Genomic DNA, 15,553 nt, shown 5'->3' on the forward strand with positions numbered 1-15,553 from the left:
CTTAGATGTTATCCTAACTGGTAAATTGCATAAATAATCCTCATTTTCTGACAATATTGGTGAGGTCGCCAAAGATGGTTGAAGCCAATTCAGTCCTTGAATGAATATCCAACAATCCGGTTCACCCTTATAAAATTTGTTCACAATATAAGATTTGTATATTCATATGAAAAATTTTTTCATATATAGTAGAATTCTGAGAACATGTCGAGGGACAAGGCATTCTGATAACTGAATAGTTCAGATAATAGAGCTCTCTCCTTTATCAGAAGACTCACTAGTTACGATAATGTCCAGATAGCTATGTGTATGTTAATATATAAAAAGTCAATATAAAAAAAAGTCAATATATAAGAATGCAAACAAATTTTATAATTCATTAAGCATCCTAAATTTTGTAGCATGTATATATTTTGGCTCTCTACAATTTTCCATTGTTTTTCTCGATTATCTAAAAAAATCAGATGTGATAAAACAAAATGATTTACGAATTCAGATTCGATGATCCAAAATCTATAAGAAACCTACTTTGGTTCCAGTTAATTTTGAAAAAAGTTTTTTGCAGTCCACAGTATAATGTGTAACAGATTATTACACATCGTAACAATTAGAAATTTAAAGATATTTTTAATAAACTTTGGGAGCGAGAAACTCAACTAACATTAGGATCAAATATGCGACAGCCATGCTTGAATATCTGTTCCATTACACTGTGCAGCCGATTCAGACCACCATAAACATTCCATACATTGGACATCCCATCGATCAGCAGACCTTCTACAGTAGATCGAAGACTGTGGAGAAGCTGCCATTGCTCCTTGTTGTGAATATTCTCAGACATGCCTGCCGGCAGCAAAATCATCAGTACTTTTCATTTATAAATACAATCTGTCTTAAATTCTCTGCTTACCTCGTAATCGACTATGACAACAAAAAGGCAAAGACAGGCTTTACCACAAAAGCGATATAGCCTTCGATGTAAAATGATTTTTGCTCATGTTTATTTTCTCTGTCAAAGACACACAAGACTTTTTATAAGTAAATTAATTCATCTTGATTGTGCAAGTATAAATAAACGTGGAGCAGAGTTATTAGACCGATTCAAGTAGATATTTACGCCTAAATGAGGAGCAAAAGTTGCTGTCACAGTAACTTTTACCAGAGTTCACCGTCATTTATTAATAACCAAACACGGATTACGCACTTTTACGTGATAACCGCTTGCCGTAATCGACAACATGCGACGCGATAAACCAGCAATGGGCGGGTAACTCCCGCTTGCAGTGGTTTGCACTCGTGTATGCAACTTGAGGTTTTCTGTTCCTGCACTAGTTCAAAAAGTGTACACTAAAACGTTTTCTGTTCCCAAAATGGCGTCAGCGACGGTGTTTTTTGTTTCAGTGTAACAGAACTCAATGCACGAGTTCACTGTACTGGCTGCATTAGAGGTTTGTTTTCTGTAACTGAACTAGTATTTCACTTTTGGAACTTAAAATGAGATAAATATACATTTGATATTTGTTTAAAGCGAGAAAGAGAGTTCTAGAACAGTCTAATGCAAAAATAGAAAACAAACCATACATCTAGAGTCAGTGCAAACAATTCCTGCACTAGACTGCTCTAGAACTCTTTTTATTTCGCTTTCGACAGATATCAAACATATATCTATCTCACTTTAAATTCTAAAAGTGAAATACTAGTTCACCCACAGAAAACAGACCTTAGTTCAGCCATAGAAAACAGATCTTAGAATAGAGCAGGCTTTCGTTTTGAAAATGCATCGAATCTAATTAAAATCGGAGGTGAAGTAATAATTCTAAATAAATACAAACTAAAATACACAATGCTGCATTAAATCGATGTGACAGATTTTCTAACCACAATGTCATCAATTTTAACGCTTAATATCTCGGTTTGCGGGCCTAGACATTTTACTGCCAGATTCTTTCGTTTTATGCAAAAATGCGACAAATGAGCATAATTTTATTAAAATTGAAAGGTGTTTTCTAAATAATAATTCGAGAATTTATGAATGATAAAATAATAAATATATATAAATAACAGCAAACCTACATATAAAAACATTTTTGTGTCATCATTATTTTTAATTAAGAATTGTCTTTAATAGAATTGCATTCATTTTCGTCACACGAATCTAATAATACTTCTATGTAAACAATATGGGACGCCATTTTTATCTTGCACTAAAACGTTTTTTATTCCTTGCCTGCACGGTTACACTCATCAGTTCTGGATTGCTAGTTCAATTCAGTTCAGTTCTAGTGCAATCCTCGTGCACGAACAGAAAACAAACCTTTGATGTTGAATAATCGCGATGAGCTTTGCGATGAGTTATCATGTAGTTCAGAATTGCTGTTTACACTCGTAACTATATATACATGATATACAGATGGGCGGTTCGATAATGAAACTTACTACTGAATGGAAGCAATTCCAATACAGTCGATTGTGAGTTATCGATATCGCCAGTATCATTTATAGATACTTTTCGAAATTTATTATCGGCAAAAATGATTATCAATGGTCGACAAGTTTTATGTTGGCAAGTACATTCAAAAAATTTAACGACATAAAAATTCAATTTTTTTTAAATTGACAAATATAATCGGAGAATAACTAATTAAAAGATGGAACTAACTAAAATTTTGTAAGAATTATGATTTAAAAAATTTTTTAGATATGAGAATTAAATAAAAATTTATTTGAAAACATAATATAATCTATCAAGAAAATATAATCAGATAAAGAAATAGTAAACTCTCATATTATACGGCACACAGAATAATGAGATAAATATATTTGATATAATAGAAAATAATTTTATTTAAAAATAGTGTACATCAATTGCACATCGCAAATTGTATATTTTTCTCATTTCTATAGAATTTTTTTTATCTATAATATAATAGTTAATAATTAATTTTTAATATAATTATTATTTTAATTAATTTCTAATAATATTTTATTTAATTTTCTATATTATATTATAACATTATATTATCTCATATTGTATATGTATATATATTATATTATATTATATTTTAAACTTTTCAAAATAACAACAGGAAATAACTATACATGAATATCATCTTGCAATTATAATTTCAACCAATTCAACATAATTTAATAATAATAAAGTGTTAAATGTACATATTATACATATCGATCTCATTTCACATTGCAGTTAGTTCTTAGCGTCAGTTATCTAAACATCTTCATAGAAAGTTGACCTTAATGATATTCATAGCTCTTATATAATAGGGAACGCATGAGATATATAATAAATATTTAAATCAGTTAGATCAGGCAAGGAATAACAATTTAATTAATTTAAATTAAATCAATTCAAGCTAAAAAAATCATTTAAATAAATTGTATATATAGTGTAATTATATAATTTGTAATTATCGTGCCAATTATGTTTATTATAGCATTTATTAGCAAACATCATAAAACGAAAAAAAACGAAAAAAATATTATTTATATTAATTTATATTAATTTATATTAATACAAGCTACATAAATGACGAATTAATAACTCAGGAACAAAGTCCGCGCGAGCCAGATAATCCACCCATGTGTGTGAGCATATAAAAGTGTGTTCAAGAATATCGAGATATTCGATCGATTATGATCGATGAAAGAATCAGTTTAAAAAGGTTTCTTTCTTTTCATTAAAATTAATTAATAAATTTACTTAGAAGAATTCAAATAAATGTTTATTAAAATTTAATATTCTTTTTTTTCCACGTAAAAATCTCTCATTATTATTTCTAAAATATATAAAAAGAATTTTTTTACTTTATTCAAAAAAGAACAACTTAAATTTATTATTCTGTTCGTAGAGTCGAAAAAAATTACATTATACGGCATAATTTATTGCATTTAATCGAAACGCAGAATCACTGTCGTCAGAGATTGAGAGATTTTTCTCTAAATTTGAAGATTTTTTTCTTTTCATTGAGAGATTTTTTTGGAGTAAAAAGATATATAAAAAGAGATTATAGAGAACTTTTGGGAAACTTATAGGGAGACTTTTTGGAAAAAATACAAAGAAATATCCAAATTAACATCCGCTAACATTGAGAAAATTAAATGAAGATAACTTTCAAATAGGCAACACTGAACAGAATTAAAATTGCGAGGGTCGCGATTCCTTATCGATCGATATTATCTCGAATGTTCCCCCTCCCTTGCTCCTCCCCCCACTCTCAAAGTTACACAGTACACTGTATGTAGCGTATAAACATCACACAAGCGATATAGCGACGACAGCGTTCACAAATAAGACGAGAAGCACAACACGACTAAACACGACAGAGTATCGCACGCGGTGTCGTGCGTGACTCGTGGATTTTCTGAGATTACGTTTCTCTCGATGAGAGTGAGTGCCCGTCCGACTTGATCAACCGAAATTATGGCGAGCTGCAGGCTATTCGGCGCCCTGGCGCGCTGCTCCCGCGCCAACGCGAGTTCCGCTTTCAAATGCACAGGTGATTACGTGTCCACTTTGCAGTGGAAGCTATCGAAAAAAGGAGTTTAGATCAACAAATCTTGAGTTTTACTCGAGCCATGAGATAATTGCGTTCTTCTGAATCGACGTCCAAATGTCATTTAAGAGTCACGTAAAACGCGAAAGAGAGAGAGAGAGAGAGAGAGAGTATCAAAAGAAAGAAGGTTGAACAATCTCAAGCAGCAATCTGGATTAAACGGATATTTACTTAAGATTATGAATGGCAATGGCGAATAATTTATATCGGCTCCAAGACGCGATTTATTCGTTAGGGAGCATCGTGAAGTTACGAAAGAGAATCAGAGTAACTGATTGAATTTTGTTCCTAATACTGAATACATAGATGGATGTGTCAGATCGGGCAAGATGCCGATAAGTGTGCCGGTGTTCGACCTTTGCTCTCATGATCGGAGAAAGAGAGAACTAAGGTCGAATAGCGCTAACTTTCGACAACTGGCATCGGCAACCGAAAGTTATGTTATTTTGAGGAATACTTCGCTATATTTGCTTTAAAACATGGAGACAGATACACAAACATATATTACGTGATCTCATGTTACACTTTTGTACTTTGGACCGAAAAGTCCAAAGTACGAAAGTTTGAACTTGATTCGAATGAATTGTTCGAAATGATGTCCTAGAACTCAATTATTTAAGTAAATAATTGAAAAAGGATTCCAACATAAATTGTATTCATTGTAGAAATAACTGGCTTTTGTTTTCTTTTACATAATTTATATATCGCTTATCTTCATATCACACTGTTTCATTTGAATTACAATTTGAATTAATATTCCAATAATGTTCTGAGAGACTCAATCGCTAAATAGTTAATTTTGCTTCAAGTTGACAATCAAATGTAAAGAAGAACTTACTATGTACGTCTTCATTCAAATTATAATAAATTGACATTTTTTATTTAGAAAAAATCTTATCGATAATTTAATATTTAATCTGTATGTAATATTAAGGACATGACAATATTAAATTAAGAATTGAAACATATTATTTTATCTCTATCGACATTGTTTGTATTTAACAAAAGAACTCCTAGCGACTTGATACTTATTGTTTACTTACTATTTGAATTTATATTCGTTAGAATCTTATATAATTGTTTTAATTGTTAATGTTCTTTTTGTAACACTATATGAATTTTTAATATTCTATATACATTTACAGATCATTCGATTCAAATATTCCAAACTTAAAGACATTTGTATTTTGCAAGAACATTCATAGAATATTTTATGCTACTTATTTTGATAAGCGAATTATGAAAATATAGCACAATAATGACATGAATTAATGACAATTTTTTAATAATTGTATTAAGAGGATTCATAATGCTACAGTTTTGTCAGAGTAAAATTTCTAAATAATATTTGTCAAAAAAGACAAATTCAATTTGAAGTGTAAATATTTTATAACTCATTTTCTTTCAAGAATATAATTAATGTGACGTTGAATATAATTAACAAAACATATTAAAAAGAAATAAAAAAGAATATGTTATTCGACATATTATTTTTCAATCGCTCGACGAACATTTCTGAAAGATCGATTAATATGCATTCTGAAAGCCATTTGACTTAACAATTTTAAATTAACTATGCTGAATATATAAAACTTCATGTTGGAAGATTTCTACATTATAATTTATGAATAATTACGCATTTTTATAAGTACATTTATGTTTCTAATATTATACAATTAAAAAATTTTTCTTAATTAAATTGAATAATCTCTTTCTATAGCAAATATGATTCGCCATATCGCTTATTTTGCAGAAATATTATGTCGAAATTAATTGTGCACGTTTTTTAATATTAAAAAAAAATTAGGTTTTCTGCATCTGTTTTTGTAAATATACGTATAATTCCAGATTATTAAATTTTATGTATTAAAATCGTGTAATTTTATAAACATTGACCTAATGTCGAAGTAGAAGTTAGATTCAAATAATTGACGTTTATTAGTTTTTAATGTTTGAATCGAAAAATTTTTTTAATCATCGAAAAATTCCGAGATTATTTTCTACACTTCATATACAAATGCAGATAAAAGTGATAATGGAAAAATTAAATGATGATTTGTTTTCCTTGCCCTTTGAAATAAAAGCAATATTGATTTAAAGACTAAATAGCCAAAAATATAAAAAAATATAATTAAAAGAAAATATTTATAATAAACATGTTCAAAAAAAGTATATCAAACTGTTATTGGAACCAGTAGTTGATCAGATTATATGTATAAATGAATTTTCAGATTGAAATTTTTTTAAGTTATCATGAATGAAATGAATTGTCCAACATTGGTAAAATCCATATTCAATGTTTTGAGTAGTTAAAATATAATGAGATATACATGCGTTTATGTAGCTTTAGGTAGATATTTGTTTTTGTAGATATTCAAATAGTGATTGCAGGATAATACAATTATATATAAGACTTTATCAACATAAATAATGTAAATTATATATCTCAATATAAAAAAATTAGAGGAATATAGTTTATAATAAATATCACAAAAATTATTATTTTAAGTTATTATTTTAAAGTTAAAAAAAAGTTTATTAGATGAAATTCTCTCTTTTATTATAATGAAATTATCTTGTATCTTATTTCATTTCTTTATATTATATTTAATTACTTATTTTTCATATTTTTATGTAGGTTTGCAACAATTTACGAGAACACTAGCAACTGAAACAAATAAGAAATATTTTAAATACAAAACCGTTGGCGATGTAGCAGTTATCACCATAGATTCACCAAATGCCAAAGTAATATACAATAATTTGCAGTAGTATACAATTTTGATGCACTAAACATGGTGCTAACATAGATCTCTATTTTATTTATTGTTAATATAGGTAAATACCTTAAACAAGGAACTAATGGCGGAAATAGCAGAATTACTGAATGAAATTCAATCGAATACTCTAGTAAATTCAGCAGTATTAATTAGTGGAAAACCAGATAATTTCATAGTTGGTGCAGACATTACTTGGTTACAAACTATTCCGGATGCAGAAGCTGGTTATCAGATAGCGAAAGAGGGTCACAAAATTCTGGATCTAATAGCGAATAGTAAAAAGCCAATTGTCGCTGCTATTTACGGTCCATGTCTCGGTGGAGGATTAGAGGTAACTTATCTTTAAGAAGAAATTAAAAGTATTGCAACATAATATCAATTCTTTTCACTTGTATAACTTACAACAAAATTAATAAATAGTAAATCCAGATCAATTAAACGAGCTATAGTTAGGTATAACAAATAATATTTATTATTAATAAATTATAATTTTCCGACAATAAGTTTCAACGGTACGTTTCGATTATTAAATCCTCCGCAGAAATGTATAATGTTGTAAAAATTATGTTATTTCTGCGGCTGATAAGAATTAAGTATATTGAAGCATATCATTAAAACTTATCGTCGGAAAATTATAATTTGTGAATAATAAATATTATTTGTTTTATATATATATAACATGATTATTAATTTTAAAATTAAAGATGGTTAGCTAAAACTGGAAAATAAAGAAAATCGAAACAATAAAATTATTAATTACATTAATTATTTTATACAGGTCGCATTAGCGTGTCATTATAGATTAGCCGTTAATGATAAGCGAACTAAATTAGGATTACCGGAAGTAAAGATCGGACTCCTTCCTGGCGGCGGTGGTACTCAGCGCCTACCTCAACTAATTTCCCTTCCTACTGCTTTGGATGCAATACTCACCGGTAAAAATATTCAACCGGACAAAGCGAAGAAACTTGGCCTAGTAGATATCGTTGTAAATCGCCTTGGACCGGGAATCCAATCACCCGAAGAAAAGTAAACATATACTTAACTACCACCATAATACCTATTTCTCTAAAAAAAAAAAGTTTTAATGATGCTGTGCATCAAAATTATTTAAATTATATTGTGCATTTAAAAATCAAATTTCATTTTTCAGTACGATGAGATACCTAGAAGAAACCGCAGTGAAAGCCGCGCAAGATCTCGCAAATGGAAGATTGAAAATTGAACGCGGTCCGAAATCTCTTATAGATAAGATAACGCAACAGATTCTATCCATCAATTTTGTCAAGGATCAGGTGTTTAAGAAAGCGAAGGCGCAAGTGATGAAAATGACGAATGGTTTATATCCAGCTCCGCTTAAAATTCTAGAAGTAGTGAGGATCGGTTTGGATAAGGGTCCTTCTGCCGGATTTGATGCTGAGGCTAAAGGATTCGGTCAGCTAGCAGTTACTCCGGAATGTAAAGGTCTTACCAGTTTGTTCTTTGGCCAGACAGCATGCAAGAAAAATCGTTTTGGGCCGCCTAAGAGTGCAGTCAAGTATGTCTTTTAGTAACTCGAGCATAATTAAAATAATTAAGTCGATATTAATCTATTGCTATTTAATTTATGCAGAAAAATTGCTGTAATTGGAGCTGGTTTAATGGGCGCAGGTATCGTCCAGGTCAGTATTGACAAAGGCTTCAATGTCGTTATGAAGGATACCAATGATGCTGGATTATATCGTGGCGTAAATCAGATTCAAAAAGGCCTGGATGGCGCTGTGAAGCGTAAACGAATCTCTAAGTTTGCATCTCTTTTATAAAAAAAAAACTACACATTAAAACACTGATTTTTTTAACGTAAATTTTCTACATAGTATCGAAAAGGACAAATATTTGTCCCATCTTGACGCGACGTTAAATTACAACTCCTTCAAGGATACGGACGTAGTGATTGAGGCTGTCTTCGAAGACATTGCTATCAAGCACAGAGTCTTGAAAGAAATTGAAGCAGTAGTGCCGAATCATTGCATCATCGCGACCAATACCTCCGCTATTCCTATCACAAAAATTGCTGCTGGTAGCAGTCGTCCTGACAAAGTAAAATCCATAATAATAATTAATAAATATGTAATCTTAAGCTATAATGGCATTTAATAAATATTATTATTATTATATAAAATATTTAATTTTTGAAATTAAATTATAATTAAGAAGAATATATGTGATTAATTAAATGCCATTTAATTTTGTATAGCAATTTATTATAATAGTAGCATTTATAAATATATACATGGATGAGCTACAAGACATATTTTTTTATAGGTGATTGGAATGCACTATTTCTCTCCCGTCGACAAAATGCAGTTGTTAGAAATTATAACACACAAAGGAACATCGGAAGAGACAATCAAAACCGCTATAGATGTTGGTTTGAAACAGAGTAAGACTGTCATCATAGTCGGTGATTGTCCTGGATTTTATACCACAAGAATACTTTCCTGTATGATGACAGAAGCAACTAGGCTAATGCAGGTAAGAGTTATTGGAGTAATTATCTTTTATAGAAATTATGAAATACACAATATTTCTGTTAAACATCTAAATATTTCGAATTGATATTATAATTATTAGAACAATTGATCTTATTCTATAATAATGTCACAATCATGTTGACATTCTTCTTTCCAATACAAATCGCAAATATAAACATGATACAATCTATTCAATAGGAAGGTGTAGATCCAGTGCAGTTAGACAGATTAACAAAGAAATTCGGCTTTCCTGTCGGCTTAGCCACTTTGTCCGACGAAGTTGGCATCGATGTAGGTTCTCATATCAGTGTTGATCTCTTGAAGGCTTATGGTGATCGCTTTAAAGGAGGAGACAACATAAATATTTTCGCCGATATGGTCAAAGCTGGTTTCCTCGGTAAGATTTTTGTCGTAACACGACAAGTCAGTAAGTTCTTAGAAAATCTGTCAGAGGGCACTCGCAGTGTCATATCACATTACTTTTTGACAAGTAGCATCTCTCAGCTAATTACTGTCAAATTTTGAGCGGAATTCATCGCGTAGTTTCATTTCTATAGACGATTAAAACGATCAATTTTGTATTTTTTACAAAATGGAAAAAAACGTGTTTCGTTCAGTGATCAAACATCTACATATGAAAGATTTAACGCCGAAAGAAATCAAAACCGAGTTGGATAATGTTCATAGCACATCTGCACCAGTGTTTACAACTATATACAATTGGGTGAATGAATTATATATGGCTGGTCATACAGCCACATATGATGCACCTCGTTCGGAACGTTCCAATTGAGGCTGCTAAGCCAGAAATCATCGATAAAGTTCACGATATTGTTTTGATCGATGAGTGAAAGTGCGCGAGTTTGTGAGGCTACAGGCATATCACAGTGATTTCAATTTTGCACGAACAATTAGATATGAAAAAGCTATCGGCAAAATGGATGCCGCGTTTGCTCACTGTAGACCATAAGCGCAACCGTGTGACGATTTCAAAAAAATATTTGGAGATGTTTCAACGTAATGATGAATTTCTACATCAATTCATTACTGTGGAAGAAACATAGATCCCGTACTTCACACCCGAGACGAAGGAAACAGTCACAACAATGGATTTCACTAAAATCAGTTCCGAAAAAGGCCATAAAGTCGGCTGGAAAAGTGGCCACAGTTTTTTGGGATGCACGCGGTATAATTCATATCGATTACTTTCGAAGCAAACGATCAATGACAATTACTACGCAGCCTTATTGAACCATTTCAACAATATTTTAAAGAAAAACATCCCTATTTGGCGAAGAAAAAAGTGCTCTTCTATCAAGACAATGCATGAGTTCACCCGACACTGATGGCCAAATTCAACGAATTTCGCTATGAATTGCTTCCTCATCCAACATATTCGCCAGATTTAATCCTCTGCGACTATTTCCTGTTTTCAAAGAAGAAATGATTCGAAGGAAAGAGATTCACCACCAAAGAGCAGCTCATCGCCGAAACAGAGGCTTATTTTAAAGAGTTGGACAAATCATATTCGGACGGCTTGAAAAAGCTGGAGAATCATTGGATCAAGTATATTGAACTGAAAGGAGACTATGTTGGGAAATAAAAATGAATTGATCAAAAAAAATGTGTTTCACTATGTTTTTCTAAAAATTTATTGACTTGCCCTTGTAAAAAAAGAGAATGCAATAGATTAATTATTTTGCTGATGTTTCACATAAATTGATAATAACAGAAGAAATAAATATCTATAAAAGTATTAAGTCATGCTAAAACTAGTCAAGTAGAAAATTGGATCCGGTCAACTTGACATATCATGTGGACCTGATAAGGGAGAATTCAGAGACATGCCGTATCACGATATGCTCAATTTACATCTGAGCAGGAAACGCGCAGGCATGTCTTATTACAGAATGCTTGACTTACTAAGTAATATGCACCATATTAAGCTATGCCAACTTGCGCCTGAGCAGGAAAGTTTGACTTAGGCCTTACTAAGGAATGTCTTAACAGTTTCTGAAACGAAAGTCGGATTTACGTCAGATCAAACTAAGATGTACATCTTATGTAAAATGTAAAAGAAACATTTTATGCTTCTTTTACATTTCATTGTTCCAATTTTCACCTTCTAGGAGTTTCGTTTACGCTTCTGTTACTCTCCCATTACATCAATTCATGTAATTTATATTATTGTTATTAAATGTTACTTATATTAAGTAATAATATAAAATATTGATGAGGTATGATTTAGGCGACCAGTAAGCATTCGACAACTCTTCCCTATATTGTTTAGCATTTTTATTTTGTTTACATATTTATTTTTGAGACTTCATTATATAGAGTATCCAATTTTATATTTCACTACTATCAAATATAAAATAGGACACCCCGTATATAAAAATGTCTTTTTTTGGATAGATGATGCAATTTCGCCGAGGTTAGTAGAACAAGAGAACTTTTACAACTTTTACAAATTTTACAAATGAACATTGGGACTATTGCAAATGAAAATGCTCTAAGAGCTGAAAATGAGAGGGAATGAGAATAATTTAGAAAGAAATAGTACAGATGAAAAGATTTAACATTCATTCACGTCTGAGTCTACAAAACTAAACAATTTTTATCGAGGATAAAGTTGAAAACGTTGTGGAAGCTAACTGTGAAAGCCCTAATATCTCTAATAATTATATAATTGTAATAAAGTTACACAAAAAGAAGAAGCATGATGCATATTTTTGATTTTCTTCACACAAAGAGTGTGTGTGACCATTTTTTAACAATAGAATTTATAGAATTTATAGAACAATCCTAGAATCATGTTTGTGAAAGACCTTTTATGTATTAAGTTATGTAGAATTGCATGTAAAAATTGGACTTTTAATTTTTAAGAGAATCCCTGTAATTTCGAGATTTTAATCAATTTTAACTTATTCGAAAGACTATAGGTTTGTTTGCGTCACATGCTCCTACCTGCTTCTTTCTATATAACTCCTACTCGCTCCAACGCGGCACGTACGAACGTCCGGGCTCTAATCACGTTATCTGATCGGTCCTAATCAGTAGAGAAAGACTAAAGCATATCTTATCACTTCCTGATCAGGTCCAAATGAAAAATTCCCAACTAGGGCATACCCTATACTCCCTAATCAGGGCCATTTGATATGGGGCGTTACCCTATTAGTAGTCCTATTAAGGCACCTGATCTGAAATAGGGCAAGTACTGTACGTGGGCTTGGGAAGAGCCTTACAAAAATTTCTACTAGATTTTAGGAAAATGTATTTTATTTTTTAAATTTTAGGACGCAAGTCTGGAAAAGGTATATTTGTGTACGAAAATGACTCCAAAAACAGAGATGTAAATATTGGTGCAATGGACATTCTGAAAAAGTATAAACTCGAACCTAAGGGTAGTACGTCTGATGAGGATCGTCAGATGAGGCTGGTCTCACGATTCATCAACGAAGCTGTATTGTGCTTGGAAGAAAATATTTTAGCTAATCCCGTAAGTTAATGTACTTCATCCTCATTGATTATATTTTTTTGCTCTTTGCGTTATTTAATAATTGTTTATATTTCAGTTGGAGGGCGATGTGGGAGCTGTGTTCGGCCTGGGCTTCCCACCATTCTCAGGTGGTCCATTCCGTTGGGTAGATGCATACGGCGCCCTTCGACTCGTTAAGAAAATGGAAGAATTCCAAAGTCACTACGGTGACTCCTTCAAACCGTGCCAATTATTACGCGATATGGCGACTGATTCTAAGCGAAAATTCTATCCAAAGTAAAAGTTCGATATAAATTCATTATCAGCATGTCTTCATTAATGTTCATTCGAGAACTGTATTATATTTGTTCACTTGAGGCTTAGAGAAAGAAAGCAAGCACCTCGAAATAGGTGCAAAGATTAAACTTATGTTAGCCTGCAATTCAGATTAGATTATTTTATATTTGTTACATCTCGAATGTATTAATTTGTTGAAAGACTACTTCGTGTTCTTAACTGAAAAAAAATGTATCATCTTCTATTCATCAAAAAGATATTTTTTTAGCCATTGTAATAGTATAAACATAAACAATTTACAAGCAAATTTATATGTAGGACTACACACTACATTTTTGTAAACATTTGGCTTAGTTCTTTCAGAGAGTCTTTTTTAGCCGCGGATAATTTTAACTCTGGTGGAAATGTACATATATTTTTTAATGAATTATTTTCTAACAAAATATCAAATATCAGATAACGTCGAAATTATAAAATCAGTCAAACAATTCAATTCTGTTTATTAAATTCTAAAATAGATACAAAGATTTAAATAAGAAGTTTTCAATAATATTAACTTGAAATTTTCACTCGAATTCACACTCTCATGTGCGAAGTCCTAAAGTTAATAATATATCAATTTTTTAATAATATATTATTTCTTATTAATATTTCCGTAAGGAAAAAATTCATTATTGAAATAAAAAAGAAAACATTAATAGAAATGCAGCTTCAGCATAATTTTATTCAAGTGAGATACAATATGACGTGATTCCACGTGCAGGTCAAATGGAAGGAGCTATGCGTGACATACATAATGCTCTGAAATCGTCACTTCTAGAATATCATATATTTTTGGATTTGGTATTTACATGTTCCACGCCCAACAACCGCGAACACATTGTAGATAGACTCGTGCATTTATTAATTTCGAGAATTTTATATGCCGCAAATATTTGATATCTTTATAAACGCCTTTACAAATTATTAATTAGGCGAAGTGACAACAATTGTATATCTATTTTTGCAAATTAGAAATAAAGAGTTTATATATTAAACTGAGAGTTTCTAAGAGTCTGAATGTTTTTTTTATTATTTTTTAATAGACTAAATTGTCTACATTATTATGTGAAGAATAAAAAGTTTAACATTCTTCAATAATCCTCTTAAGCATAATTATAATTCGTAATTATATATGATTTATCTTTGAAATTTCATCTATTAATTCACAATTTCGAAATTTTTAATCTAACTATGTGATTATGAAGCAAAAAATTGTTCATTTTTTTGTGCGTGTCGATCCATTAATTGCCCTGATTTTATTTTTAAAAAATCCAATAAACCAGTTCAATAATTAATATTAACTTCCGCGCATGCAGACGTAATGTAGGAATGGAAATATTTAGCTTGATGCAACAGTCAAGAGATGTTGCACTCTTGTTTATGTCGATATCATTTCTTCCAGTCGATTCTGGAGCATAAATTAGATACGTTTTATGTTTATATTAATTACCTCGTTATTTCTAATTAAATCTTTCAGTAAATTTCCACAATTCTTTATGGTATAAAAAGATTTAATAACATCACTATAGATGTTTTCAAAACATAACATTGAATAATTATTATAAATGATAATTTATGAAGCAAATTAATTTTCAATGAATTGTTATATTTATAATTGTATAAATTGTATAAATCAGGGTATACAATCCTGATAAACTATAAATTATATGTTTTATAAAAATTGTTGTTATATGTAACAATTTTTTATAAAATTATGCAACAAAAGTTGCATAATTTTAATAATTTCAACATTATACACTTTTTCTGTTAATGAAGACATTTCTGAGATTTAAATCAATTTTGTTTTTTCTTTTTAATAAAATGTCATACTTTTGTAAAATATATAAAAAATATATAAAAATATATAAAACT

The 15,553-nt window shown here is 30.5% G+C and overlaps 2 protein-coding genes across 2 annotated transcripts in view; one reads left to right on the forward strand and one right to left on the reverse strand.

Annotated features, from left to right (window-relative positions):
• The window catches only part of LOC108685298 (run domain Beclin-1-interacting and cysteine-rich domain-containing protein), a 5,817-nt gene extending 4,955 nt beyond the window's left edge, over positions 1-862 (reverse strand). The window contains 2 exon segments of the mRNA XM_018190019.1: positions 1-126; positions 662-862. Of these exon segments, the coding sequence (XP_018045508.1) occupies positions 1-126; positions 662-862 (327 nt within the window).
• Positions 863-4,438: 3,576 nt separating this feature from the next.
• Positions 4,439-14,122, forward strand: LOC108685352 (trifunctional enzyme subunit alpha, mitochondrial). The gene is made up of 11 exons (XM_018190101.1): positions 4,439-4,514; positions 7,210-7,319; positions 7,410-7,682; positions 8,130-8,380; positions 8,505-8,888; positions 8,964-9,134; positions 9,208-9,430; positions 9,656-9,865; positions 10,063-10,261; positions 13,161-13,363; positions 13,440-14,122. Exons 1-11 carry the CDS (start codon positions 4,439-4,441, stop codon positions 13,641-13,643), a joined length of 2,304 nt encoding a protein of 767 aa, XP_018045590.1. The 3' UTR covers positions 13,644-14,122.
• The last annotated feature ends 1,431 nt before the right edge of the window (positions 14,123-15,553 follow it).

This window comes from Atta colombica, unplaced genomic scaffold, assembly GCF_001594045.1.
Source record: "Atta colombica isolate Treedump-2 unplaced genomic scaffold, Acol1.0 scaffold150, whole genome shotgun sequence".
In the NCBI taxonomy this organism is placed as follows: Eukaryota; Metazoa; Arthropoda; class Insecta; order Hymenoptera; family Formicidae; genus Atta; species Atta colombica.

Coding starts and splice junctions, on each gene's coding strand:
- LOC108685352 (XM_018190101.1), top strand. CDS start 4,439: ATGGCGAGCTGCAGGCTATTCGGCGCCCTGGCGCGCTGCTCCCGCGCC. Junction 8,381..8,504: donor ATCCAATCACCCGAAGAAAA/GTAAACATATAC, acceptor TTCATTTTTCAG/TACGATGAGATACCTAGAAG. Junction 10,262..13,160: donor GGTCAAAGCTGGTTTCCTCG/GTAAGATTTTTG, acceptor TTTAAATTTTAG/GACGCAAGTCTGGAAAAGGT.